At 48.6% G+C, this 27,438-nt stretch overlaps 1 protein-coding gene across 7 annotated transcripts in view; it reads left to right on the top strand.

Moving 5' to 3' along the window:
• The first annotated feature begins 535 nt into the window (after positions 1 to 535).
• FHOD3 (formin homology 2 domain containing 3) overlaps positions 536 to 27,438 on the top strand; it is a 497,371-nt gene continuing 470,468 nt past the window's right edge. For all 7 annotated transcript variants that reach the window (XM_081253453.1, XM_081253447.1, XM_081253448.1 and 4 more), the window contains exon 1: positions 536 to 806. In XM_081253453.1, the coding sequence (XP_081109579.1) occupies positions 642 to 806 (165 nt within the window). In that variant the 5' untranslated portion in view covers positions 536 to 641. The remainder of the gene's footprint in view (positions 807 to 27,438) is intronic.

Below are 27,438 nucleotides of genomic sequence, written 5' to 3' on the forward strand. Positions count from 1 at the left end.
TGCCACCACCCCGCTTGCTTGCCGGGGGCCGGCTTCCTCGCCTCCTGGAGCCCAGCTGGGGTTTTCCGAGTCCAGGCAGCGGGAGCCCGGCCGCCGCCGCCTTCATCTGGAAAGAGTTAAGCCCTCTCCCAGATGGATAAGAAGCCAGGGGACGGCTATGCCCCCGCCCCGCCCCCATACCCCGGTCCCCCGAGCCCCGAGGGGTGCAGCTCGGCCGGGGCTCTCTCGGTCTCGGGGCGCACGTGCAGCCGGCGGCCCAGGCGGTGTCCACGCTGCTGGGGTCTGCCCTCCGGGGGTCGGGGGGTTCTCCGCCCCGCCGCCGCCGCCGCCAGAGGACTTGGCGCAGGGCAGCGGATACTGCACGAGCCATCCTCCCTTTCCTCTTCCACGCGGCGGGTGGCGTGGGTCGCGGCGGCAGCCGGGCGGGCACAAGGGGGACGCCGGAGAGGAGGAGCCAGAGAGCGAGAGGAAGGAGGGGGCCCGCCGGCCCCGCCCCCGCCCCGCCCCCCGCGGCCGGAGCCTGTGAGCCCGCGAGCCAGCGAGCTGCGGCCGCGGCCTCCACTGCGCGCGGTGACCCCGGCGTCCCGGTCCGCGGCCCCGCAGATCCCGGGGCCCGCGCCCCCCCGGGGCAGGGATGCATCATGGCCACGCTGGCTTGCCGGGTGCAGTTCTTGGACGATACGGACCCTTTCAACAGCACCAACTTCCCCGAGCCCACCCGGCCGCCGCTGTTCACGTTCCGCGAGGACCTCGCGCTCGGCACCCAGCTGGCCGGGGTCCACCGGCTGCTGCGGGCGCCACACAAGGTACGGCCCGGCGCGGGCGGGCTGGGCCTCCGGGACGCAGCCCCTGCTGCGGGGCGCGCCGGGGTAGGGGCGCCGCGGGCAAGCTGGGCTGGGCGCAGCCGAGAGACAAGCGCCCAAGGGCAGACCTCCCCCCTCTCCGTTAGGCAGAGGGGTACGGGCGCCCGCCGGCTGGCTTGGGATCTCCTAGGCCAGCGAGGAGGACAGCCCCGCGTTCCGGACCGGGGCGGGGGGGGGGCGGCGGACGGGGCAGAACAGGTGCGGCGCCGGCCGGAGGCGGGATGGAGAAGGTTCCCCGCGCCGCGCTGTTCGCTCGGCCGGGTGGGCGGGGTGGGGCTCGGACGCCGGCAGTCGGTCCCCGCACCCAGGCGGGCGCCGAGCGGCGCGCGGAAAGAACCCGGGCTCCGGGGGGCTCTGGTCCTTCGCAGGGGAGACCCGAGCGACGCGCGGGACAAAACCTCTCAGGCCTCTGGGGCCGCTGCGGGTGGCCGCGCGACCCTCGCGACAAAGCACGCTTCCCGGGGACACCTCTCCTTCCTCCCCTGCGGGGCACCGCGGAGGGCGCCGCCCGCGCGCTACGATAGTGCTCGGAGCAGCCCCTTTTCCTTAGAAGAAGCAGGTGGCCTGGGGGACCTGGGAGGAGCAGTGGCTGTGGGAGGAGGGGCGGGGGCGCGGAGGGGCGGCGCGCGCACAGAGCCCCAAATGAGTGTCCCCTGGAAGAATGGCTTCTCAGTCCACCCGATAGTTTTTTTTTTTTTTTTTTTCTGTACGCGGGCCTCTCACTGCTGTGGCCTCTCCCGTTGCGGAGCACAGGCTCCGGACACACAGGCTCCGCGGCCATGGCTCGCGGGCCCAGCCGCTCCGCGGCATGTGGGATCTTCCGGAATAGGGGCACGAACCCGTGTCCCCTGCATCGGCAGGCGGACTCTCAACCACTGCGCCACCAGGGAAGCCCTTTTTTTTTTTTTTTTAACCCTTTTCAGGGCAGGCATCTTGCAAAGTGTGTGCTGCGAAGAGCTGGGCGTTGAAAGCCAAGCATTTAGTTACCCAGGAGAGCCCTTCCTCCCACTTAGTGACTACACCTTGAAGAATTACTTCCCCGGTACATTTTTTTTTTTTTTGGCTTAGGGTTCATATCAAAGCTTGTAGATGATTTATTCTTTGAGGATCAAGACTGATAAATATTTGGAAGAGATAAACCTTGATGCCAAAGAGAACAAAATCGATTAAAAATTTTTTTTAGACTTCTATATGATGTTCGCCTGCTTTGGAAACAGAGAGGGAGGTTGGTGTGGGTACTGGTGAACATTGGCAGTGGTGTCTATTATATCACTGCTTCCCCCCCCCCCCCACCAAACGCCACTTCTTAATGAGTAACCTGTCTTCAGGAATGAGGAATGGGGCAGTTCTATCTCCTGTTCTCTGTGCTGGTGCAGGATGGATACAGTCACTGCTCCTGGGAACCTCTCTGGCCATAAAAGGTTGGATTGGGAGAATGATGTTTTTATTGTGGATTCAGCTTATCAGAATCACTTTTGTCAGTTATTTGGTTTTTCTCAACCAGTGGGTTCAGTTAAGAGTTTTCGAAGGGCTTCTTCAGCATCATGGTTATTTCATTCATTATGGTCTCTGATTACAGTGATCTTTTGTTGAAACCACAAAAGACTCATAGTTGTGGCCCTGTGACCTTGAAGTGCTTTCCTTGAATTTCAAGCCCTATGTACACCGGCTGACCTTTCAAGCTGGAAGCTGAAGTACATTTTATGTTTCCATGGAATAGCCCCATAGCCTTGATCCAGTGTTCCTGGTCTCGTAGGAGATCCTGATGCTCCAGCATTACACCACCCCCTCCACTGCCCCCAACCCCCTAGAAGCCACAGCACAGCAGTTGCCCTGGCTCACAGGACTTTCTGAGATGGGCCTTGTAGAATAAATGGAACCCAAATACGTCCCACAGAGACCCTTGACTCCTTGTCCTGGGGGTGCCCAGCCAGCCTCAGTCTGAGTCTTTTGCCTGCAGACCCCTGCAGTATAGTCAGATGTTTGGCATTGTTTTTCACATCTAGAGCCAACTGAGTGGCTAGTTCTATTAGCCAGGCTTCTGTAAAGCAGAATTCAGGGCATTTATGTGCCTAGGTGCACATTTATATTGTAAAATGCTAGTTAATTTCCAGCAGGGAATCTGCTGGATTGGATGATGCATTTGTGATAGTTTCGAGCACTTGGTGTGTAGGTTTGTACTCTATTAGGGATGTCAGTGCAGGATCTCATTTAATATTACACGTCTGTGAAGTGCAGACTTTTACTATACCTATTTTAAAGATGAGGAAACTGAGGCAGAGAGCAATTAAATAACCTAGTTTCTCTGTTAGGAGTGGGGAGCTGAGATTCAAACCTTGTCTGTGTGGCTTGAGACTCCACTGCTGTTCTGCTCCCTGGACCAGCTGTTTGGCTATGGGCAGAAGCCGCATCTCCTCGGGCTTCCATTCCATTAACTTGGGGAGTTTCCAGAGTCAGCTTCCTAGGCCAGGTAGTTTTTGGCCTGGGGCAGGTGAATGTTACAAGCATGAGTAAGAGCCTTGAGACAGAATTCCAGCCTGGTAGAGTTCACAGTCAGAGGTGGGAACAAATAGTTAAAAACCCTGCTGTGAATTAGCTAACAGTGAGGGAATGGGCAAGCCCCTGCCATGGATAAGGTTTCCATGTCCCATGGAGCCCAGCCTGGCAAGAGGAGGAGCTCCTGGGGCAGGGGGTATTCTGGGTGGTGAGAGGGGAGAAGCGTGATTGTGAAACATGCAGACACTCTCAGCATCCTCAGCCATCCTGCCTGGGGGTGTAGACTTTTGCTTGAAGTAGATGGCACGTGCACACAGCAAAGCGTGCAGGGCCTAAGTGAGCTGCTGGATGAATTTTCACTAAGTGAACACACCTGTGTAACAAGCCCCTCAAAGGCCCCTGCAGAGGGTCCTAATTTGTAAAGCTCCCCTGGAGATTTTCCTGTGCTGGGAACCTTTGAACTGGTTAACCTCTTAGGTCCCTTCCAGCCCAAACTTGAGTCTATGCATCTTTTCCTAACCTAATGAAATATGTATACATTTATCTCATGTTTGCTGACTCCATTTGAAGTTAGTTGTTCATTTAAACCATTGTCTTGGATGAAAACAACATGTGCTTATAATACTTTATCTTTTTTTTCCCAAGCTGCTAGACTGAAAAATAAAAAACCACCCCAGCTTTTTATAGTAGTTCTAAGAGGATAATTAAATAAATGATTAGTCTGATAACAAAAAGGTCAGAACAGGTACTGTATTCTCACTGAGGGAGATGTTTATTTTGGTGGTTATATGTTTTATCTGGACTATGTGAGGCCTTTTGTTTTCAAATGCTGCGTAAACAGGTGTTTATTTCTGGTTCAGTGTCTTAAGAAGAAAAATAATTGTAATTACAGGACTTATAATTTAGAAAAAACTGTGCAGTAGAATTAGTAGAATCCTAGACCTTTCAAAGCTTAGATGTCTTTGGATTGTTTGACACTAAAAGTGAGGATTCTTGCTTCTTTTTCATAGGCAAAACTGGAATTGTAGAATTAAGTGGTACCAAAAAAGTGGGAACTAGCTTGCGTGTCAAAACAGCAATTATGACCTAGTAATTTAATTCAGGGAATGTTTCCGTGGCTGCTGCGGACCAGAGAGTAGAGTAATAACAGCTCCCAGGTCCTGGCCATGGGCCTGAGCCAAGCACCAGTCCCAGACACGCATCATCTTGCCAAGCCCGCGGCCACCCTGTGGGTCGGGCACTGGTACTGTTGCATCTCACAGCAGAAGAGCCCAAAGCATAAAAAAGTCGGTGGGCCATGTGAGTGGGACATTCCAGAGTTGGCATTTGGCACCAGGTCTGAGCCCTTAATGACTCTACTACTTTTGTGTCTTGAGTTTTTTCCTTCCAGGCAGCCTGCCCACGTCTCAGAGTTCCATGCTCTCATTGGATTAGTCTTGACTGTGCCCTGTTCATTCCTTTCTCACTACCTTTGTCTTTGTGGTTCCCTTGCTGCCTCAGCTATCTCACCTGTCAAATAGCCAGTTGCTGTGAGGATTAGAACCTTGGTCCTCTGAGTGTGGGCTGGGCATCACCTGGGCTCTTAGAAATGCACTCTCAGTCCTCCCCAGACCTGCTGAAGCAGAATGTGCATTTCCCCGAGATGCTTTGGTGATTCCTGTACACACTGCAGTCTGAGCAGCATGGATTAGAGGTCATTTAGGTCAGACTCAGTACAGGGCTAGGAGGGTTCTCTCTGTCTCCCCTGTTCACAGATAACTTCCTTGAGGGTAAAGACCTGGGCTGTCCAGTTCTCCAGGGTTCTCCTGGAAGCTGAGCAGTGCTAAGATGGAGTGTGCACTAAGTTGATTGACGGGTGTTAGTTTTAGAACACAAATCCACTGGTATTATTGCTCTAATGAATTTCCACTTTAATCCTCTTAAGGGACACATCTGTTTGCTACATTACATTAAGATTTTTTAAAGATGAGATCATTAGTAAAGTTGGCAAGTGTGTTGTGTCACATAGCATCTTAGGACAAAACTGTTTAAGAATGTTGTATGAACAGCTAAGAGTGTCTCTGTGCAAGCTGAGTTGAATCCGACTGTACCGTAATTAGCTCAGTTGGTTGGAGCCCTGCTATTGAGATCAGGATCATGGGATTGAACCCTTTATGGGTCAGTTGGCTTTGCTTCATGCATGGCCACAGACCGCATCAGTAACGCAGCTAGACATCCAGCAGGTGCTGTCCTGGCTCCCTGCAAGGGTTTGGGTTGGGGTGGCCTGGTAGAAATCTTTGGGGGCAAAGGGCTAACATATAATGAGCTTGTGCTGGGCACTGTTCTGTGGGCCTCAGCGTATAACTTCACTGACCCTCACAAGAGTTCTAGCAGACAGACAATGGTATCCCCAGTTAACAGGTGGGGAAACTGAGGCACAGGGAGGTTAGGCAGGTTATCTAAGGTCACACTGCTTTTAAGTGGAGGAGCTGGGATTTAAGGTCAAGTCTTTTTTTACTCCAGAGTTTGTAGCCAACTGTGACCCGTTATTAGAAAACCAGCAGAGCACATGCTTTCTGTGCAGGGGGAGGGGTGGGGGGAGGGGGCTGACTGCATTGCCTTTGCACGCGGCTGCCTGTCACAGTTTGTGACTTAAATGGTTGTGCTCTGGTTGTCCTTCCAGTGTAGAAGCTCTGGGAGTCTGTGCCTCTTGTTCTCAGAGTCCAACCTGCTTCCCTCTGGAAAACAACAGGACTGCCTTTGCCCTCCTCTGGACTCTGAAATGTTAGTTTTTAGTGGTGGCAGATTTAAAACTGATTAACATGCTAAGGCCAACTCAGGAGCACCCCTCCCCCAGCCTCCTTTCCCCTCCATGGTTTACTTCTCTCTGAAGATGAAACTTTTGAACCTTGGAAACCTTTCTGTCCTCAGACAGAAAACAGTCACCGCTCCTGCAACCTCCACACTGTGTCACCTGCAGGTGATGCCCCTGTTGCCTGTGGCCAGCTCAGGAATGTCCCCGATATAAACCTGGCTTTCTAATCCATGTAGCTGGTTCTGCGTCTGTGGGGCATTTTCAGTCTTGGGTTTGTCAGCATCTGGTCCTTTCCAGAGACAATCAGACTGCTTTTTGTTTTGTTTTGTTGTTTTAGCTATTTTATTGGGATGTATTTCTGTGCCTTGTTCTGAACTAAGTAAGAAAGAATGGGGGAAATTAAGTTATAGTGAACGTTAAGCCTCATCACAGGGATGTAATCAGCAAAATACAGATTGTGGGAAATTATAGTTTTACCAACAAATACATTGTAAAGGAAAAAAAAGATGGAGATGGAAGGAAACCTTAGATTAAAAGAGATTTAAAAGATATATCAACCAATTGCAGTGTGTGGCTCTAACTGGACACTGATTCAAACAAACACATTGTAGGGAATTCCCTGGTGGTCAGATGGTTAGGACTCCACGCTTTCACTGCCGAGGGGGTGGGTTCAATCCCTGGTCGGGGATCCCCATAAGCTGTGCGGCCAAAAAAAAATTGTAAATAAATATTTGAGACCATTGGGGAAACCTGAATAGTGACTTTTTGATATTAAAAATTGTTGAAGTTAAATTAATAAAAGAATTAAAAATTAATAAAGATATTTAACATTAAAATTATTAAAGTGTGATAATACTACTGTGTTATGTTTAAGTAAAAGTCTGTATCTTTCAGAGATACATACTGAAATATTTGCAGATGAAGTTATGTAATGTCTAGAATTTGCTTCAAAATAATCTTGGATGAGGCGCAAGTAAATAGGTGGGTGAGTGTATAGAGGGAACAAGATAGAATTTGAGTTAAAGCTGGATTATGGGTCTGTGTGGGAGTCATTCTACTATTTTCTGTACTTTTGCATCTGTTGAACTTTTTTTTTTTTTAATAAAAGAGCTAAAAAAATGAGGTTATGAGTTCTGATGTTCCCTTTGGGATCAGCATCTTTTCATTAAGTGTCACCGTGTGTCCTTAGTGTGTTTGCTGTGGCTGAGATGGCCAATCAGTAAATTTTTTTTTTTTTTTTTTTTTTTTGAGGTACGCAGGCCTCTCACTAATGTGGCCTCTTCCGTTGCGGAGCACAGGCTCTGGACGCGCAGGCTCAGCGGCCATGGCTCACGGGCCCAGCCGCTCTGCGGCATGTGGGATCCTCCTGGACCGGGACACGAACCCGTGTCCCCTGCATCGGCAGGCAGGCTCTCAACCACTGTGCCACCAGGGAAGCCCCAATCAGTAAAATTTTTGTAGTGCTTCCACTGATACCTTCCTTCCCACCCTGATAGTCGTGTTCTCCTTAGGATCTTTGAAAAACAAACGTAGGACATCAGTCTTTTAATGTTCAGAGTATCTTTCTCGGCTTAGTCAGTTCCAATGATGAACTCAGCAGTCATCAGTTACATAAACTGTTAGTTTAGTAAAAAGTGTTAGGGTAGAGATATTATACATGGAGCACATGCATCTAAATTTTTATCACTAAACTGAGAAGTTGCTAAGGCTATAATTAACGATATCAATATAAAAGTGCTCAGTTTCCCAGTGGCTCTTGGAGGCTGTGACATGCTTGCTTGGCCACCCCGGGGTTGTGCCCCATTCCAGCTTGGCCTCCATCTTCAGTATGCCTCAAGAGAGTATCTCAGAATGCAGTGAATTCAGTGATGTTGTAATGCATATGAAAATGTAACTTGATTGTATACCTTGGCATTCAGCATCACGGGCAACTTTTGATTTCTATGGACAGATTAACCCATTTGTGCATTAACTTTTGGTGGGGGGGAGATTTTAGCTCATTCAAAAAATTAAGTTACCACACATCAGCAAAATTATCTATACACCCAGAAGTTTGTCTATTTTTAGACCCACGTAGTGACAAACAGAATCTGTACTGTATCTATATACAACTTGGAAACATACCTTCTCTTCCCCACTTAGATTTGGGGCCTAGAAATTAAAAAGTTGGACTCCAAGGGAAAATGTTTAGAGCTTAATATTAGAAAAAAGAAATCTCAAAATTGTTGAAGATGTTGAGAAAAGGGAAAATGTTAAAGAACTTGCAATTCAATACAGACTAATACTCCTAGGTTTGGCAGGAATGACACAGAAAAATTAGTTTGTGGGTCACCTCATCAAATATTTTTAGCATTCTTGGAAAGAGGAAAACCCAGAAGAAGACTTTTTTATGTTATTGATTAGGCTACTTAGACTCTTCATACACTGGTATTACAGCAGGGAATGAAATGCCAGGGTCTTAACCAGAGTGCACAGGACAAGCCAAAGATTATTGTGAAGTTCTCAGAATAGAAGGTAACTAACTGATGCATCTTCTGACTGGTTTATCAGATCCCAAGAGTGGCTTGGGGTTCATAGCAAATGCTGATGGGCAGACACTCCTGAGTGGCCAGATGCTGACGTGTTTAGAGCAGGCTGGAGACAGAGCAGTGGGTCCTCAGAGAGGACATGAGAAGGAGGTCCTTCTGGCTCAACTAGGGTCACACACAGCACTGCAACCATTCACCCGGTTGCCTAAAATTGGCCACAATTTTGACTAAAGAAGTTTATACCAATGACACTTTATACCACTTTAGGGGGAGTTTTGTTTTATCTGTGATTTGAGGTCACCTTCTCCAACCCTCCCCTGGTTATAATTGATTAATCCAGAGTTGATGGTAACATCCCTCACAATTCATGAAAAGCATGAGTGAGCGGTGGTACTGGGGTGGAGACAGCTGGTTTAAGCAGTGCTTCCCCCCGCCCCCATATCTGTAGTTCTGTTAAATGAAAACAAAATTTACTATTAATTGTGCTACAGCCTGGGAACCTAGCTTTTAACCCTTATGACCATTGTGAGGGCACTTCCATCTGGTCCTCTGATTTCATCATGGAGGAGCAGGCAGCTGGGGAGTGCAGGTGCTGGACCCCCGGGGAAGCAGCCGACTGAAGACTGGGTATTGAGTCACTCGGAGCACAGTCTCCACTGCCTCCCCAACTTCCGTTGCATCCACAGCCTCGAGGCGGTGTTTCTGGCCTCCCTGTTCCCCTACCTAGCAGTGTGTTCTTGGGCTAACACCCCTCTCACTGTCTCACTGTAGTTTACAGCAAGTCTTGATGGGGCGGGGAGAGGGTTCCCTCCTTGCCTTGGAACATGGCCATTAATAGGAAAAAAGTAAAAGGTTAGAGTTGGGTCCATTCAGTGTTTTTTTGTGTGTGTGTGTGGTACGCGGGCCTCTCACTGTTGTGGCCTCTCCCGTTGCGGAGCACAGGCTCTGGATGCGCAGGCTCAGCAGCCATGGCTCACGGGCCCAGCTGCCCCGCGGCATGTGGGATCTTCCCGGACAGGGGCATGAACCTGTGTCCCCTGCATCGGCAGGCAGACTCTCAACCACTGCGCCACCAGGGAAGCCCCCATTCAGTGGGTTTTAATGTGAGGGAACAGCCCAGGAATCAGGCCTGTGTGATTGGCTAAAGAGGAAAGAGAGAGCATGTCACGCCTCTGCTCTAAAACCTCCCTCAGGCCCCCTGCCATTCAGGGTTACTCCGAAGCCCTTGAGTGGCTGGCCTGCTGGTCCATGAGGGTTGGTTGCTTGGTTTACTGGTGTAGCCCTAGAGCCTGGAACAGTGCTTGGTACATCATGCGTATACAGTAAATAGGTGTTGAATGAGTGAATTATCATACACTTTAGAGTTGGAGGGAAAAAAGAGCAGTCTCCTTACCCCAGCTGTCTCCATGCAGAAGTCCCTTCTGTAAAGCCTCTGGTCAAACACATTCTAGCTGCTTCTTCATGTATGATAGAGAGCAGTTGGTCCCCTCCTTTCAAGTATGGCGTTTATCCATTTTTGAACTGTATTTGCTAGACTTTATTCTTTATTTGTCCCCGATTTTCACCTGGAAAGGTGAATCCTCATATCCCCACAGATGGGGATGGAAGTGGGTCTGGACCGTCAACTGGCTGACTGAGCCCAAGAGGATGGAAATAGGATGGATAAGGCAGAAGAACCATGACCTCAGGGTTTGGTAAGTAGAGTGACCTGGGACCTGGGACCTGCACATAGTGCCTGGAGGGAGTTGCAGGAAGTTTGTATACTTTTCCCTGTGGTGGCAGAAGTAAAAAGCTGCTTTCCTTTCATGTTAAAGCTGAGTCATCTGGATTGTTTTTATTACTCAGATCAGTGTATGTATCTTGATATGTATATGGTCTGGTACCCTAAGGCATCTTCACACTTGCAGTTCCATTTTACTGTGAACTTAAACTGTTCGTGTGGAATCAGGGAGACATTGCTGGGGAGAGATCACAGCTAACAAAGCTAGGTTCAATGAGAGAAAGACCAGGAAGCAAGGAGTCTACCCTTATAAAACAAACAAAGCATCTGTTCCCATCACAGAATGAGCACGTGTATAAATTTTGAGGCTATAGAAAAGCACACCGAAGAAATAGAAATCATTTCCTTATTACCCAGAGGGAACCACTCTTAACACTTTTGCGTCTTACCAGAATTAAAATATATAATGTTTTAAAACATTTATAATGTTTTAAATGTTTGATAAAAATATAAATATCTGAATACTTTCCTGAGTCATTAAATATTCTTGGAGTGTATCATCTTTAATGACAGCATGGTAATCCAGCCTGTGCATGTACTATGGCCCAGATGTAAGCACTGCTCCCATGCTCTGTGAGGGAAAGGGCTCTGGCTTCTTCAATGTTTATTTCTCCTGTGCTTGGTCCTTTTTTTTTTTTTTTAACATCTTTATTGGAGTATAATTGCTTTACAATGGTGTGTTAGTTTCTGCTTTATAACTAAATGAATCAGCTATACATATACATACATCGCCATATCTCTTCCCTCTTGCGTCTCCCTCCCTCCCACCCTTCCTATCTGTGGTTGGTCCTTAATAAATCTTCATTAAATGAATGTATGAATGAATGAACCATTGGATGTTTAGTCAGTTGCCAGTAAAAAAAATGCAGATAATGCTGTTTTATATATATACTTGCAGAAAAAATAATCTTTATGCTTTGATGGCTTCCTTAAGATGAATTCCTAGATGTTTAGTTGCTGAGTAGAAGGGTAAAGAATTCATCTTAGACAGGAGCAGTTTCCCCCATTTTAAGCATTGCGATGGTTGGGAAGATGGTCCCTAAGTCCGTATAGGGCTGTTGAAGACCTGGGCCAGGATGGGAAGCCCAGCTCCAGTCCAACCTCCTTCTTGCAGGTGCAGCTGGTGTCACAGCAGAGAGTGACATTTGAATTCTGGGAAGATAACCCGGTGGTACTCAGAGAAGGTTGTTAAAACCTTGAATAAATTATGTGTATGTATCCCATTGCCTCTCCCTATTTTGAGGGACAAAATCATGACTGTACTTTAAAGTTAGATCGATTACATTTCATGAACGCACGTATTCAGTATTCAATGTTCAGTATGACAATATTATATTAGTAAGACAAAGATACATCTCACTAGTTGTTAATGCTTTGAGAAAACAGAGGCACTCATATCCTGTGGGTAGTGTAGTCAATGACTCTGCCCCTTTCTAGAGACTTGGCAATATACACAAGTCATAAAAATGATTGTTTTTGACCCAGTGACCCTACTTACAGGAATTATTTGAAGAGATATATAAAAATGATGAAAGTACTATATGTATAAAGATATTTGAGGATTGTTTTATAATGAAAAGCTAAAAAATGTCCAACAACAAGGGAGATATTAAGTCATTATGTTTTATTATGGATAGAATATTGGGTAGCTGTTAAAATAACTCATACCTTAGTCAGCTCAGGCTGCCGTAACAAAATACCATAGACTGGGGGGGCTTCAACGACAGACATTTATTTCTCACAGTTCTGGAGGCTGGGATGTCCAAAGGTAAGGTGCTGGCAGATTTGGTTCTTGGTGAAGCCCTTCTTTCTGGCTTGCAGATGGGCACCTCCTTGCCGTGACCTCGCATGGCAGAGAGGAAGCTCTGGTGTCTCTTATTTTTCTTATAAGGGCACTAATCCCGTCATGGAGGTCCTACCCTCATGACATCATTTAAACCTAGTTACCGCTCAAAGGCCCCACCTCCTAATACCATCGTATTGAGGGGAAGGGCCTCAACGTATGAATTTTGGGGAGACACATTCAATTCATAACACACTGCATGAGTCATGAAATTGTACATGTGGACATGTAGGTAAGAAATGTTAAAGATGGGACCAGTAACTTCTTTCTCCCAGACCTGCTCACCACGCCCCTTCTGCATCTCATTCGTTGGAAACACCATGAGAACGTCTTGTCAGCCTTGGTTCCTGTGTACCCATCCAGTCCCCACCCTTCCATTGCCGAGTCATCCGGGCTCTCATTTGGACTCCCGGCTCCGGATAAAAGTGATCCATCCCCCAACCTACTTTCCCTACCTCCTCCCCCTTTACTCTGGTGCTTCCCCATTATTGACAGGGTAAAATCACAACTCATCATAAGGACACCCAGGGGTCTCTGGGACCTGGCCTCTTGTCTGCCACTCCCACATTGCCCCAACTGTCCTTCCCCCACCCCGCCCCTCCCGAGCCCTGGCTGTGCTAAAATGCTTGCAGTTTCACTAAGAGGCTGCCCTGGATGGTAGTTTAAGGTCTTACCTCTCCCTGGACTGCCCCTCCATCCTCCAGCCTGGGGTGAGACCATGTCTGAGGCTCACCTCTGCTGGGCTTTGCCAGCCCTCCCCCTTGGTCTGTGCAGGCTGTGCTCCTAGCCCCCTCCCACTTGTGACACTCTGGTTCTTATTTCATCCCATGTCACCATCTTCCCACCAGCTGTAAACCCTCAGTAGCAGGAAGTGCATTTCAACTCACGGTTCAGTTCAGAGTTCCTAGAACAGTGCCTGATACACAGTAAGCCCTAATAAATAGTTTTTGACTATCTGAAAGAAGGTTAAATGAAAAAAGTGCAGCATATATTTATATACCTGATGATCGCAACACTACCAAAGGTAAAATCGATAGCTAGTGGGAAGCAGCCGCATAGCACAGGGAGATCAGCTCGGTGCTTTGTGACCACCTAGAGGGGTGGGATAGGGAGGGTGGGAGGGAGGGAGACGCAAGAGGGAGGAGATAAGGGGATATAAGTATATGTATAAGCTGATCCACTTTGTTATACAGCAGAAACTAACACAGCATTGTAAAGCAATTATACTCCAATAAAGATGTTAAAAAAAATAGATATCCTCAAACCTTTGTCAGATTCCTAATCCATAAACATGATTTGCATGTTATAATTTCCCTCACAAACTGCAGGTGAGTGAGGCATAACCAGCTCTTCAGAGTCTCAAATCCTTGTATTCTGGCCTCTTCCGCACTAGGCCCAGGCTAGGTCCTCGGACAGGAATCCTCAGGTTGGCAGAAGAAGGCCTGCCATCCGTCAGGGTCATTTCCTGTTTGGAGGGGCGGGCATAAGCCTGGGGCCCTCCTGGGTGGGGGCCATGAGGTCTGCTCCATGGGGCCAGGCTTGAGGGCTGCAGTGCAAGATGGGGAAGCGCTGCCTCCTCCCACTTTCCTGGTTGTTCCTGAGCCTTCCACAGGCCTCCTTTACTGTTCCTGCCCAGGCTGAGCGTGGCAGTTACGTGGTGAAGAGAGTTGTGAGCTTGTGCGGGGGGCAGAGGTGGCCACAGCAGCTGTGAGCAGTGGGAAATTCTGAGCAGGGGGTGGATCTGAGAGACTGGAGTGGTGCCCACAGAGTCCAACCACCCTTCTCTCCACTGGGGAGATTCAGCCCTTTGCCAACGTTCGAGGCTCTGGGGAGATTTTATTTCAGGTGATGGCACTCACCTAAGAGGTATCTGTTACCCCTTTGCTGTATCAGATCCTAGCTGCAGGCCACAGGAGTGCTCGGGCTGGCTCCTGATCACAGGTTCCATAAATCACCAGCCCTCTGGCTTCTGCAGGACTTGGTAGGTCCCGAGTCGCTGGTGTCTGAATGACCGGTGCCCGGAGGTGGAAGAGGCTGTCCAGTCTTCCTGGGGTCCTCCATTCAAGTTCAACAGTACCATGTGTCTGTCTGGGGGCAGGGAAAAGAGAGCTGTTGGGCATCCTGTCCAGAACAATAGTCAAGGATACGAGCGGTTTTTTGTTCCCAGAACTGGGTGCATTTTTGTGGACGGTGATTCATCACCTAATAGGCCAGGAACAGAACCCCGGCGTGTCTGTGCAGTTCACAAGGCACTGGGACATAGGTTCTCCTGGCTGATCCTCACACAACACTGCAGGAGAGGGAGATGGGGCATTTAGACCCTGTCTCCAAGTTCAGAAAACGAAAATGATGTTGCTTTCAGGACTGACGCACAAAGGTGGCAGGGCTAGAACTCAGGTACACATCTTCTGACTCAGGCCCAACAGTCTCCCACAAGGACTGCCTGCCTCAGTCTGTCAGAGGTAAGTGTGAGGAACACATGCTGGCGCCCAGGGAAGTTTGTATTGATAGACGAGCACAATCGGGGAAATTTCAGCTGAGTTCGTAGACATCACACGTAACCACCTGGTGATTATTTTTTACAAGGGAGCAGGCTTGGCTAAATGGGAAGCTTTATTTCCGTCAATGCCACTGATCCCAGGACATGATAATTGACCCTTTTATTGTCATGATCGGTTGGGGAAATAAGTCAGAAACATAACAAAAAGTGAAGTAACCTCTGAAGGCAGCATATGACTCACGTCTAAGTGTGATGTAAGCAGCCTGGGCTATAGAAATGTCAGAAGTGGAAGAAATCCACGTGGACTGCACAGTCCAGAAAGCCTCCTGGAGAGAGTGGGTGGGGTGTGAGTGGTTGAAAGGAAAGGGGAAGGGTGTTCCATGCAGGTGAGAAGCAGATGGGATGGGCATTGGGATCAGGTACGGACAGCTCTGGGCGAGTGAGAGCGGCTGGCCGGAAGGTGGTGACCTGCAGCTGTGGGCCATGGGGCTGGGCTGGTACAAACAGTGAGCACAAAACTGTTTCAGAAGTTACTTCCATTCCATGTAGTGGAAACAAAGGAGAAGGAAGGGAAGAGGAGATAAATAACAAATTTGGGAAGCAAATGATTACAGAGAAAAATCGAGGGAAGGAAAATCAGGGCAAAGAAGAGAGGAGAGGGATGGACAGGCAGTAACTGCAAAGCCATCTATGGGAGGAGGAAAAGCATCAGAAACAAGCCGCCCGGGAGGGGCCTGGCCTGGGCCCAGGGGGCAGGCTGTCCCGAAGCCCAGGGCCCCGCTTGCTGCTGATTCCTGGTGGGCTGAGGTGTTAGCCCATGAGGGTTTAAGATGTGACCCTTTCTCCCTCCTTCCTCTCTTTCATGGGGTGTCTGCTCAGTGTCAGACTCTGTTAGGGCCAACACAGGAACCAAAATGAGTGAAACCAAGGGTGGGTGAAGTGGGGTGGGCCCCAGCTCCGGCCCAGCCCGCGTGCTCCGCATGCCCTCTCCTCAAATCTTTGAACACAGCATCTCGCTTATGGGGCTGTCGTGGACAAAACCAAAAAAAGGATCCTACTCTTGGGCTTCCCTGGTGGCGCAGTGGTTGAGAGTCCACCTGCCGATGCAGGGGACATGGGTTCGTGCCCCGGTCCGGGGGAGATCCCACATGCCGCGGAGCGGCTGGGCCCGTGAGCCACGGCCGCTGAGCCCGCGTGTCCGGAGCCTGTGCTCCGTAACGGGAGAGGCCACAACAGTTAGAGGCCTGCGTACCGCAAAAAAAAAAAAAAAAAAAAAGGATCCTACTCTTGCATGTTGGCACCACTTGGCTTTCGTGGCCTCCAGTCCTGCTGCCCGGTGGGCACCAGCAGGCCGTGCTCTTGTTTCCCTGGCCTCCCTCTCCCTGCCTTCCCCGCCACTGCAGAGACAAAGCAGAACCTTCAGACGCAGCTCCTGCCCCCACCCGCCTGTCTATCTGCTCCCATGTGCCCGCCCTCCTTCCTAACGGGAGCTGTGTCCCCACTCCTGGCCCGGCCAGGCCCCTTTCCGCTGGACCTTCAACCACGGCTTCCCTCTGCGATCCCTCGTTTAGACTTCAGATAGGCTAATGCCTCCTTTATCCAGAAATCCCCTCCTCCCTGCATCTGTCTTTATTCCACGTTCACCCCTCTGCGCAACCCGAGTCTTAAGACCTGGTCTGAGCCCTACTCTCTGCCTCACTTTCCCACCTGCTCCATCCGGCACCCTCCCTCCCAGCGCAGCGATACTGCTCTCGCTGAGGCACTTGTCGTTCATGGCGTGGACACCTTCCAGTCTTTGTCTTATCTAATCTCTTAGCAACACTTGCCGTTTCTGGTCCTCTCCGAGGAATGCTCGCTGTTCTAAGTTTGATGGCGAGAGATCCACCTTCCCTCTGTTCCTCAAGCTTTCTGCTCCCTCCTGCTCTTTGCATGTTGGCTCTGTTCCAGGACCAGGCCTTCTCCTTGCAGTGGAGCTCCTTTCCTGGGCGGCTTCCAGGGCTTTCTGACGACCCCCTGGTTGGCATCAGGGGCCCAGCGCTCTCTCTGGTCGTGAGGCCAACTATCCAGCTGCCCCCTGGACAGCTTCTCTTGGGGGTCCTGCAGATGTTGAAGGCGCACTGTGTCTAGATGGAAGGCATCGTGTTATCTTCCCACAGACCCATCCTGCCTCAGTGTGGAACATCACCATCCAGCCAGCTGCCCAAACCAAGAATCACCCCCTGGCTTTGACCCCATCTCTCAGCCCTCACAGTCTGGTGATTCTGGCACTTCTCTCCCCATTCCATAGATAGCCCTTAGCATATAGAAAGTGCTTGGTAAATGATGAAATGAATGAGAAATAGACAAGATAATATATGAGGAAGTGTCTGTCGCATGGCAGTTGCTCAAAAAATGTGCCTATATTAGTTATCCATGGCTGTGAACAAGTCACTCTAAAGCATAGTTGCTTAAAACATTTTTATTATCACTCACAGTTTTCTTGGGCCAGGAATTTGGGAGCAGCTCTGAGCAGTTCTGGCTCAGAGTCTCTCTTGAGTTTGCAGCCAGGTGATGGACTCAGGGGCTCTCCAGTCACAAGTCTGGTGTCCGGGCTGGGAAGTTGCAAATAACTGGGAACTCCTCGGACATCTCTCTTTATGTCTCTGTGGTCTCTACATCAGGACTCTCTAGCATGGTGGCTTCCGGGTAGCTAGACTTCTTATGTGGCTGCTCAGGGCTCCAAAGAGTGAGGGCCAGGGCCGGGGGATGTCGTATCACTTTTTTAAACCATCGCTTTCCTTGTATTGTACTCCTTAGAAGGGAGTCGCCAAGCCTGGCCCACATTCAAGGGCAGGGGAATTAGACACCATTGTTTCCTGGGAAAAGTGTCAAAGAATTTGTGAACTTTTAAAAAAGAAATCTAGGGACTTCCCTGGTGGTCCAGTGGTTAAGACTCCATGCAGCAGGTTCGGGTTTGATCCCTGGTCAGGGAACTAAGGTCCCACATGCCACGCGGTACAGCCAAAAAAAAAAGTTAATAAAAAATAAATCTATATACAGTAAAATTCACTTTTTTTTTGGTGTTCAATCCTTTGAGTTTTAACATATGTTTAGGCTTTTAGAAAATTGAAGTATAATTGACTTATTATAATAGTTTCAGGAGTAAAATATTGTGATTCAATATTTTTGTAGATTATGTACCATTACATGCCTAGATTCTTGTAACGACCACAGGATACAGAACAATTCCAGCAACCTGAAGAATTCTCTAGGGCTTCCCCTTTGTAGTTAGTCATCCCCTCACCCCAATCCCTGGCAACCACGAATCTGTTCTCTCTCCTTAGAGCTTTGCTTTTTCCCAGAATGCCATCCATATAAATAGAATCATTTAGTATGCAACCTTTAGAGACTTGCTTCTTTCACTCTGCGTAATGCCCCTGAGATCCATCTAAGGGTGCATCCATGGTTCATTCCTTTTTAATGCGGAGTGGTATTCCATTGAATGGATGTACCGTTTTGTTTATCCATTCACTTGTTGAAGGGCATTTGTGTTGTTTCCAGTTTTCAGTGCTATATAAAGCGGCTATAGACATTTGATCTGGAGGCTGATCTCTTTTCTACTACACCATACCACCTTTCCTGCTCTACACATTTGTGTAGAGATTTTATGGAACATAAGTTTTCATTTTGCTAGAATAAATTCCTAGAAGTGGGAAGGCTTTTTGGCAGAGGATTACCTGCCCCTCTCCTTAGCAGGACTGTCAGGAGGTTTTTACTTATTGGGCAAATTATCCTTTGTCAGAAGAATTTGTTATTTGAGTCTTTGGACTTCAGAGTATAATTACTTTTGAAAACACTGCCCACAGAAAGGACCATTCATTTAAAAGTCATTGTTTGTAGTTGTTTGACTGTTCTTTATTCTCGAGCCTTCGAGGCTCTGTTGTGGAGGAATCCCGGTGTGCCGCCCTCAGCCTCATCGCCCTGATGTCACCCAGCACTTGCTCCATACTCTCATCCAGCAGCTTTACAAAGGGACGATGACCCCATGCAGCACAAATCACCAGAACTTCTACCAGTTGGCAAAATACCATAAATAAACGAAGAGCAACCTTGGAGAATGTTAGCATATGAAAACTGTACTTGGATGGTGGAGCATAGAGATGAAGTAAGCAGAAATCGAGGGGCGTAGAGGGCTGAGGATGCGGTTCTCTTCCTCTGCCAAGTCAGAGACCAGATCTGAAGTGAGGGAGGTGGCAGGAACAATGGGAGGGGTGACATATTTAAGTTCTGAGGCTATAATTTAAAAAGTCCAGTTCCTGAGTAACTTTGACCTCTTTACCAAGGGAAAGCTCCATGTCCAGAAGGTTGCCAAGGCCTCAAGGTAACCCTCAGTGGAGAACCCCATCCTTCATCTGGGCTTCCTACGCATCCCATTTGTGCTTGGCTGGATGAAACTCCCTGCCTAAGGGCTTGCCTGAAATACACACACAGAGCCCCCCTTTCAGCTCCCTTTCCATTCTGCAAGGTTAGCTGGGAATACCTACTTTCCTGAGGGTATTAGAGTACGTAAATTAGGTCAAGGACCTAAAGAGGGGAGTTCTGTGCAATTCTCCAAGTACGTTTAGAAATTGAAGATGTCACCATGTGTATCCTTTGAGAAAAGGAAGTTCAATATGAAATCGTGCCTGACCTTGCGCAGGAGTCCTTCACTCACCCTGCGCGGATGTGAGTTGTCCTTTGTCAGGTTCTCTGTGGTGCACTTGGAAATCAAAGAAGAATAAAGCATGGGCCATGTTGCCAAGAACTCATAGGCCATGATGGTGACAAGCTGGCCTGATATCCTAACCATAGGTATCACTTTATTCCTATGGAAAATGCGTTCAGAGCTCCAAACAGCCAAGCCATAGTGGACTTGTGAAGGCCACCCTGGTGTAAGTTGGGGACTGTGCTTATGCAGGCAATTGTGATTGGCCTTTATTTAGGTGAGTTTCATTTGCCCTTTGGTTGTGCCAGGATGTTTGGGACAGTGCCTCTTAGCTGCATCCCTGAGAAGTCAGCCCCCCTCTCTCTCCCCCTCCTTCCCGGGCTGTTCCTGGTCTCTGCTCACTTCCTTGGATACTCAAGAGCTTTGTATTCCAGATTCTGCCTCTCATGACCCAAGTCTTTCCCCTCGAACGCATCTTCCTAACCCCGAGCCTCTTGGTTCCCTCATTCACCCAGTGTGCAGAAACTCTCACCAGGTTCCCTTACAGATGAAAGTGGGGTGCTTCTTTGGAGGGGATGTAGGGCTTAAGGTGGACCCGGGGGCCTCTGGCACATCCCGAGATTCTGAACTTTGCTTGTAACAGTAGAGTTTGTGAACAGCTTTTCGGTTAGATGCCCAGCCTCATGGCAGCAATGCGGAGGTGGGGCACTGAGACAAAACCCCAAAACCTGCGGGTGCTCACACGTACACCTCATTAGTTCCTGCCCTGCACCTGCTGGTGGGGAGGCCCCCCCCTGCTCTGCGCTCTCCCTGTGAACACCAGCAGTGCTCAGCCAGGCAAAGTCCCTGTCACTTCTGTCATCACCGTGATTTTTGGAAGCATGATGTTGGTGTCCTGATTTGGTGTGTGTGTCCCCTGTCTTCTCCTTGGTGAGCTGCCCCCAGCGGCTGTGACCTGCCAGGCCAGGAAGTGGTAGCTCCCTGCCTGCCGTGGCTGTACATGCCGGATGCTGGTGAGACAGGAGTGAGATGAGAGCTAATCCTCTGGGCCGAGGAGTGGGAAGGGAGGGGAGGTTCTTTGTGTCTCAGGCTCTGGGGTCTGTAGGCTTCTTTTCTCCCCTAACCCTTTCTTTTTTTTTTTTTTTTTTTTTTTGCGGTAGGCGGGCCTCTCACTGTTGTGGCCTCTCCCCTTGCAGAGCACAGGCTCCGGACGCGCAGGCTCAGCAGCCATGGCTCACGGGCCCAGCCGCTCCGCGGCATGTGGGATCTTCCCAGACCGGGGCACGAACCCGTGTCCCCTGCATCGGCAGGCGGACTCTCAACCACTGCGCCACCAGGGAAGCCCTCCCCTAACCCTTTCTTGGAAAGCCGTTGCTTTCATTTCACCAAAGCCCCTAGGCCTGCCCGGTCCCTGAAGCGGAACATGCCAGCTCCATTAAATCAATGTACCCAATTCTGCGAAGTCTAAACAGTTTAAATTTCATTATTCTGGGCAGTGTTTTTCTGGTGACTAGAGTTCGCCAAAGCAGGGGGAATCGGCGAGCGTCGAGGAGAGGTTTTGCCCACCGCATACCCCGGACCCTGCTCTGTTTCTGTCTTCTCGAGCGGGTGGGAGAAGGTTGGGCTGTGCCACATTTAAGTTGTTCTCGGGCAAAAATGGGATTGCTCTAATTCTACTGCCAGGGTCACTGGGGCTAAAAATCCATCTGATGCGGGAGAGGCTCAGCTCTTTGACCTTATGGAACTGTCTGTGCATATTCCACAGTGTACTTTGGTCACGTGGGTCAGTCATTGTTGATGGAAGGGCCTTAGGTGTCATTCGTGTTTTAATAATTTCCAATCACCTTCCAATCAGTGGATTGAGGGCTGAACCCTGACGGCAAACTGCACTGCCCGCCTGCGCCCCGCCTGCTGCAGCACCAGCCTTTTTAGGGCGCGGGCTTCACGCACAGTTTTAGGCAAGGCTCCTGCTTCTCCTTCTGGGATCGATGCTACCTGGCGGCGTGCTGAGGAGCCTTGTGATGTCCTCACAGCACAGTGCACGTGAACCCCGGTCATCACCATGGTACTCATTTATCCCTTCACTCACCACATTTTTCTTGAACAAAAAGTGTGCCAGGCTCCATTTTAAACACTGGAGGAACAACAGTGGACAAAACAGGCATGAATCCTAACCTTCTTGGAGTTTCCATTCTAGTGGGAGAGATGCAGGGAGAGAGAATAAAAAAAGCAAAATAGCAAGCTAACCAGGTGTTAGAAGGTAATCGGTGCAGGTCTGTAAAATAAGAAACGTGGGCCTCACCCCAGCGTTCCTCCCTGCCAGCTCTTCTCTAGGTTTCCTTACGTGTTTTCTGCATTGCTTCCCAAGGAGATCCAGCAGGCTTTCTTACCCACAGGTATTCTGCCTAAAAACACAGAAGCGTTTCCGGAAGTGTCAGTGTTCCTTTTGGTGACACTGGGGGTGTGGTTCTCCAGGTGTCCAGCGGGGAGTGGTGAGACTCTGTCATCTCTGCAGGATGAGGCTAGAACCCACCCCTGCTATTGTGGGTTTCACTGAGCCCAGTGCACCCACATGTGGACTGTGGGAAGGCCTTCAGGTGAACAGGAATGGGCGCTCCCCTCCCTGGGGTGTGTGGGGTGGCTGGAGAGGCCCGAGAGGATGGAGGGACCAGGTCTTCTCAGCTCAGCCTCCACAGCTGCTGGATGATGAGGCTGAAGAGTCATTTGTCTTTTCTCTCCTGGCTCAGGGCTTTCTGAGACTGGAACTACTGCTGATCTTCATCAATAAGTATTGCACTTCTGGAATCTATAGAACCGTTGCTTTCCCCTCAGTTTAAATCAAACAGTTATGGCCAGTCCCTGGGCCAGGCGCAAGGAGTGAGAAGGTGAGGAGTAGCCAGCACCTCTTCGGGGGACAGCTGGGAGCCCAGGAAGTGAGTGAGTTTGTGTGGTTGGTAACCAGGACCCAGTATGTGTGTGTCTCCTCCACTTCTCTCTTGCTGGGGAACCGGGTGCTAGGCCGTTGAGGTCGGGGGGAGGGGCAGGGCCTTCCAAGAGGGTGGCAGAAATTGGGGCGGAGGGTGCCAGGGCCTCGAGGTCAGGTATGAAAAGGGATGGTGGAGCTGGGTGGCTCCACCCTTGAAAGTGAAAGAGCAGTGGGTGACCGGAAACTGCCCACCTTCCAGTACAGTCCCAGGGTGTACTGGGCCAGGAAAATGGTCCAGGGGACACACTGCTTCCTCTTGAGAGGGTGACAGGAAGGGGGACATCCTTGGGGAATCTCCAGGAGGGCAGATACTGGGTCTGTTTTTTTCACTGCTGAATCCCAGGTTGGCCCCCTTGCAGCTGGGTGGGGGATGGAGCAAGATGGGAGCAGAGGCAGCAGAGGGAGCTGGGGCGGCCCTGGAGCCCGCGGAGCTGAAAGGAAGGGCAAGTTTCACGAGGCAGTTGGAAGGTTTGGTGTTGGGCACGTAGGGTTGGAACTGCGGGGTCCAGCCGGCCACCCCCTTTTGTTACGGCTCATCACCAGCACCTGGAGGCCTGGGTGCTGCCTCCAGTGACCTGGCGGGGTCCCCTCTGTCCAGTCTTGTCCCTTTCCATTTTCCGTCTCATGTTTTACACTTAGGTAGCCCGACTGCCTTAGTTCCTCGCCTTCCTTGCTGCTTCATGCTTGCCTGCCCTTGCGTTGCATTCCCTCGGCGTCCCGCCCCCTTCCCCTTCTCCTGGCTGGGTCATCCTCATCTTCTTAAACACACGGCTCTGGCACAAACTCTCATTCATTCCATGAACACTTATTGCTGCCTGTTAAGTGTCAGATGTGGCTGCTGGGTGCTGCCACCTGCCACCACCCCCCGCCCTCGAGGCCACGTGGGTGCCCCTTGTGAGTGCGCCTTTGGCCTTCTGTTTAGTCCAGTATAATGGTTTAAAGCACAGGCCTTGTATCCCACAGACATGCTTCCCGTCTCTCTGAGCTTCAATTTGTGCATCTACAAAATGGGAACAATAATACCTTCCTTAGAGGGTGGTTGCAAGCCTTAAATGGAATTGCACCTGGAAAGCATTTAGCACAGCGCTTGGCCCGCTCAGAGAAAGGGAGGTGTTCTGAGGCTGCTTGTCTTTCTTGTATCATCACAGGGTTGGGATTCCCTGACTGGGTCCCTTCCCCTGTGGGAGTCAGACTGATGTAGTCCGGGGTGACCTCAAGAAGGAGGTAGGATTTAGCCAAGTCTGGAGAGCAGAGGTGGCTTTAGGTGCATGGGAAAGGGGATAGTGGGTTAGAGGCTTGGAGAACGGGGAGTGTGAGATGAGTAGAGGCCAGTTTATGAAGGGCCTGGGATGCCAGGCCCAAGTTTTGGCCTTTGTAACCAGGATTTGGTCCATCCATAGTGAGTCCTCATGATCAGCAGATCTGGGGTCAAGTTCCAAGGCTTTCAAGCAAATTGAAAAATGAAGCCAATGTATTGTGAGTGTCAGATATGGACTAAATATCCAGGGAGGTATTAGATAGTTCATATCTGCCAATTACTTATAATCTAGAAAAAGAGTTAAACTGGCAATTAGGATCTTGTGTGATATTGTGATGATTGAGGGGTGAGCGTATTTGGGGAGAAGTAGTTTTAGCACCCTCGGAATACTCCACCGAGAGGACCTGGGGCTGGGGTGGAGGGCAGAAGGGGACCATCCAGGTGCCTCAGTGCTGGGAACCTGGATGCAGGTCCTCTGTTACGGGGATCAAAGGCTTCACTTTGCCTGGTCACAATGAAACTCTGGGGGTGCTAGAAGGGGTGGGTAGAGGCATTCTGATATGCCTGGGCTGTGACCCCCAAGCCAGCAAGGGCTGCATTTTATGAGTAATAAAACATGGTAGTTGATGTCTCTCATTATCTGCAATCTTGCCTCACAGACAATCCCATCCAGTGCAGTTTTTTAAAGTGTCTTCTTTACCATAGTGTTATGTGGAAGAATTTGCTGGTGCGCCCCATTGCAGGACTTTGTGTTCTAAATTTTCCTTACCATCTGCTTTGCCTACTCCTGCCAACTCCCCATCTTTTGTGGCCTGGGTGAATGGTGCCCAGAGAGAACTGTGTTGAGCTGAGTTGAGAGAAGAAAGATGGTTTGGTTAGAACAGTTTTGCTTTGGATCCTGTGGCCAAAAGCCAAAATAATTTGATGTTCTTAATTTGATATTCATGGCTCACCACAACCTGAATTCAGCCTGTCTTTGTCCTACTATTCCCTGACACACTGATCAGAAGCTGTTTCTTGCCCCTTTGCAGGCTGCCTCTTTCAATAACTATATTACTCCATAAGCGGAGGTCCCTGGCAGTAAATAGAGGGAAGATCATTTTGGGACTTTGTGTCCTAGTGTATTTTCCAAACTGTATACATTAGTGAAGGTAGGTTTGGGGATGCAGGAAATAACTTGGTTTTAGGCAGCTGCACCTCCCTCCTGAGTTGTTCTCTGACTGAGCCACACTCTACACCCCATACCAGTGATCAGCTACCCCAAAACCTTCCTTCAGGGTCTGGCTCTAACAGATGCTGTGGCCTCCATGGAGTCTGCTCTGTTGAGTCTGGCCAGAAGTAACCATCCTCCTGCTTGCCCTCCCAGTCTCCACCTTTTTCAGGTTTTCCTTACCCTTTAGATTATGATAATGTTTTTGAATTTATTCTGCCTCGGGAGAGGAGGGATGCTCATTGGATAGGATCCTGCTCTCAATCATCTTTGTATCCCCCAAAGTGATTGCCACTGCCTCCTCCAACACTTTCTCAGCCATTTATTTTCTTTCCTTCAGGTTTATGGTATTAATTTTTTTATTTTTTTGGATGAGATTTCCATCCTGGTTCTAGGCTTCTGGTGTATATTTTAAAAAGTGACTGAAGATGAAATCTGTAAAAATCAGTGCCATTTCAAATTTAATTCCTCATATGTTACTGGCTGGTCTCTAAGGTCCCCTATCCAAAAAAAAAAAAAAAAAAGTTGATTCTTAAGCAGCACAGGCTGAGAATTTGAAAGGCTGAGTAGAACTACAAATAGTCTTATGATGCTGAGGAGATAAAAATGACAGGTAAGGGCTTACAAAGATGGAGAGATCCTGGAAATACTTCATGCTTATAAATACCCTCTTGCTTCATTTAGGAGCCCTGAAAGACTGTATTCTATAAGAACTGGCTTACTAAAAGCAGGTCAAATTTATAAAGACTGAAACCCAATCTCAAATTAGCTGACCAGAATAGACCAAGTTTATGAAGAAGGAAACAAAGCCTTGAATCAACTCAACCCCTGATTGGATTAAGATAATCTGTTCCTGATCTAGTTGCCTGCCACAAACTAAAGAAAATCAGAAAATCATGTAACAACATCTAGATCCTTTGTAGTTTTAAGTATATATATAAAACATCCATCATTCAGTTAAAGAAATGCCAGGCATATGAAGCGGCAGGATCAAGAGATGAAAAAGACACTCAAAACAGGCCCACAGGTGATACAGATACTGTAATTATCTGATAGACTTTAATATCAGTGATTAATAGGTTCAAGAACGGAAATGACAAGATGGAGAGTTTTACCAGAGAACTAGACTCTATTTATATATATATATATAAAATCAAATAGAAATTCTAGAACTGAAATAGAATCAGTGATATTAAGTGTAAGTAGGTGGATTTAACAGTGACTTAGATACAGCTGAAGAGAGATTTAGTGATCTAGAAGATAGGTGAGTAGAAATATCCTGCCTAAACCAGGGAGAGAAAAAAAGATGAAAACTAAAGGAAATAGTCACCAAAGATATATGATACATAATGGAAAGGTCTAATACACCTGCCATTGGAATCCCAGAAAAATAATGGAAGAAGCAATATTCCAAGAGATTCAGAGAATTTTCCAAAATGACTGAAATACACCAAGCCACAGACTAAAGAAGTACTATAAACACCAAGCAGGATAAAGAAAAACAGAGATATGTCAGTAATACTTCTGAAAACCAAAGACAAAAAGGAAATTTAAAAGCAACCTGAGAAAAAAGACATATTACCTTCAAGGAAAGAACAGGAGGACTAACAACTGACTCCTCAACTGAAATGATGAAATCCAGAAGACAATGAAATATATCTTTAAACTGTTGAAGAAAAATAATGCCAAAGTAGAATTTTATATCTAGATTTTCCTCAGAGGTAAAGATGAAATAAAATCATTTCCAGACAAGTAAAGACTGAATTTATTGTCATCAGACACACCCCAAAAATACTAACAGGAGTTCCTCAGAAAGAGGCGTATGCTCACAGATAGAAGCATGGAAACGTAGAAGGGAATGAAGATCAATGGATAAGGTAAGTGTATGAGTAAATCTAAATGAACTACTGATTCTACAAATGTCTCATGGGATTAAAGTACATGTAAAATTGAAATATACAACAAGGAACAGTACAAAAGAATAAGAGGGGTAAATAAGATTGAAGCCCTTTTATTTTCTGGAGAATGGAAAAGTGCTAGTCAATTGTAAGTCAAGGATGTTGTTTATGTGATAACCCTTAAAATAGTAGTGAAAGAATATATAATTAACAACCTAATAGAGAAGGGAATATTTAAAAATACATGATTAATCCAGATGAAGGTGAAAATTGAGGTAATTGAGAGAAAAAGGAACATTGAACATGTAGGACAAATAGAAAACAAATAGAATGTAGATTTAAATCCAAATCTATCAGTAACTACATTAAATGAAAATGAGCTAAACATTCCAATTAAAACTCTGAAATTGGGCTTCCCTGGTGGCGCAGTGGTTGAGAGTCTGCCTGCCGATGCAGGGGACACGGGTTCGTGCCCCGGTCTGGGAAGATCCCACATGCCGCCGAGCGGCTAGTCCTGTGAGCCATGGCCGCTGAGCCTGCGCGTCCGGAGCCTGTACTCCGCAACGGGAGAGGCCACAACAGTGAGAGGCCCGCGTAC

Source organism: Mesoplodon bidens (genome assembly GCF_964165515.1).
Source record: "Mesoplodon bidens genome assembly, chromosome: 13".
NCBI classification, from domain to species: domain Eukaryota; kingdom Metazoa; phylum Chordata; class Mammalia; order Artiodactyla; family Ziphiidae; genus Mesoplodon; species Mesoplodon bidens.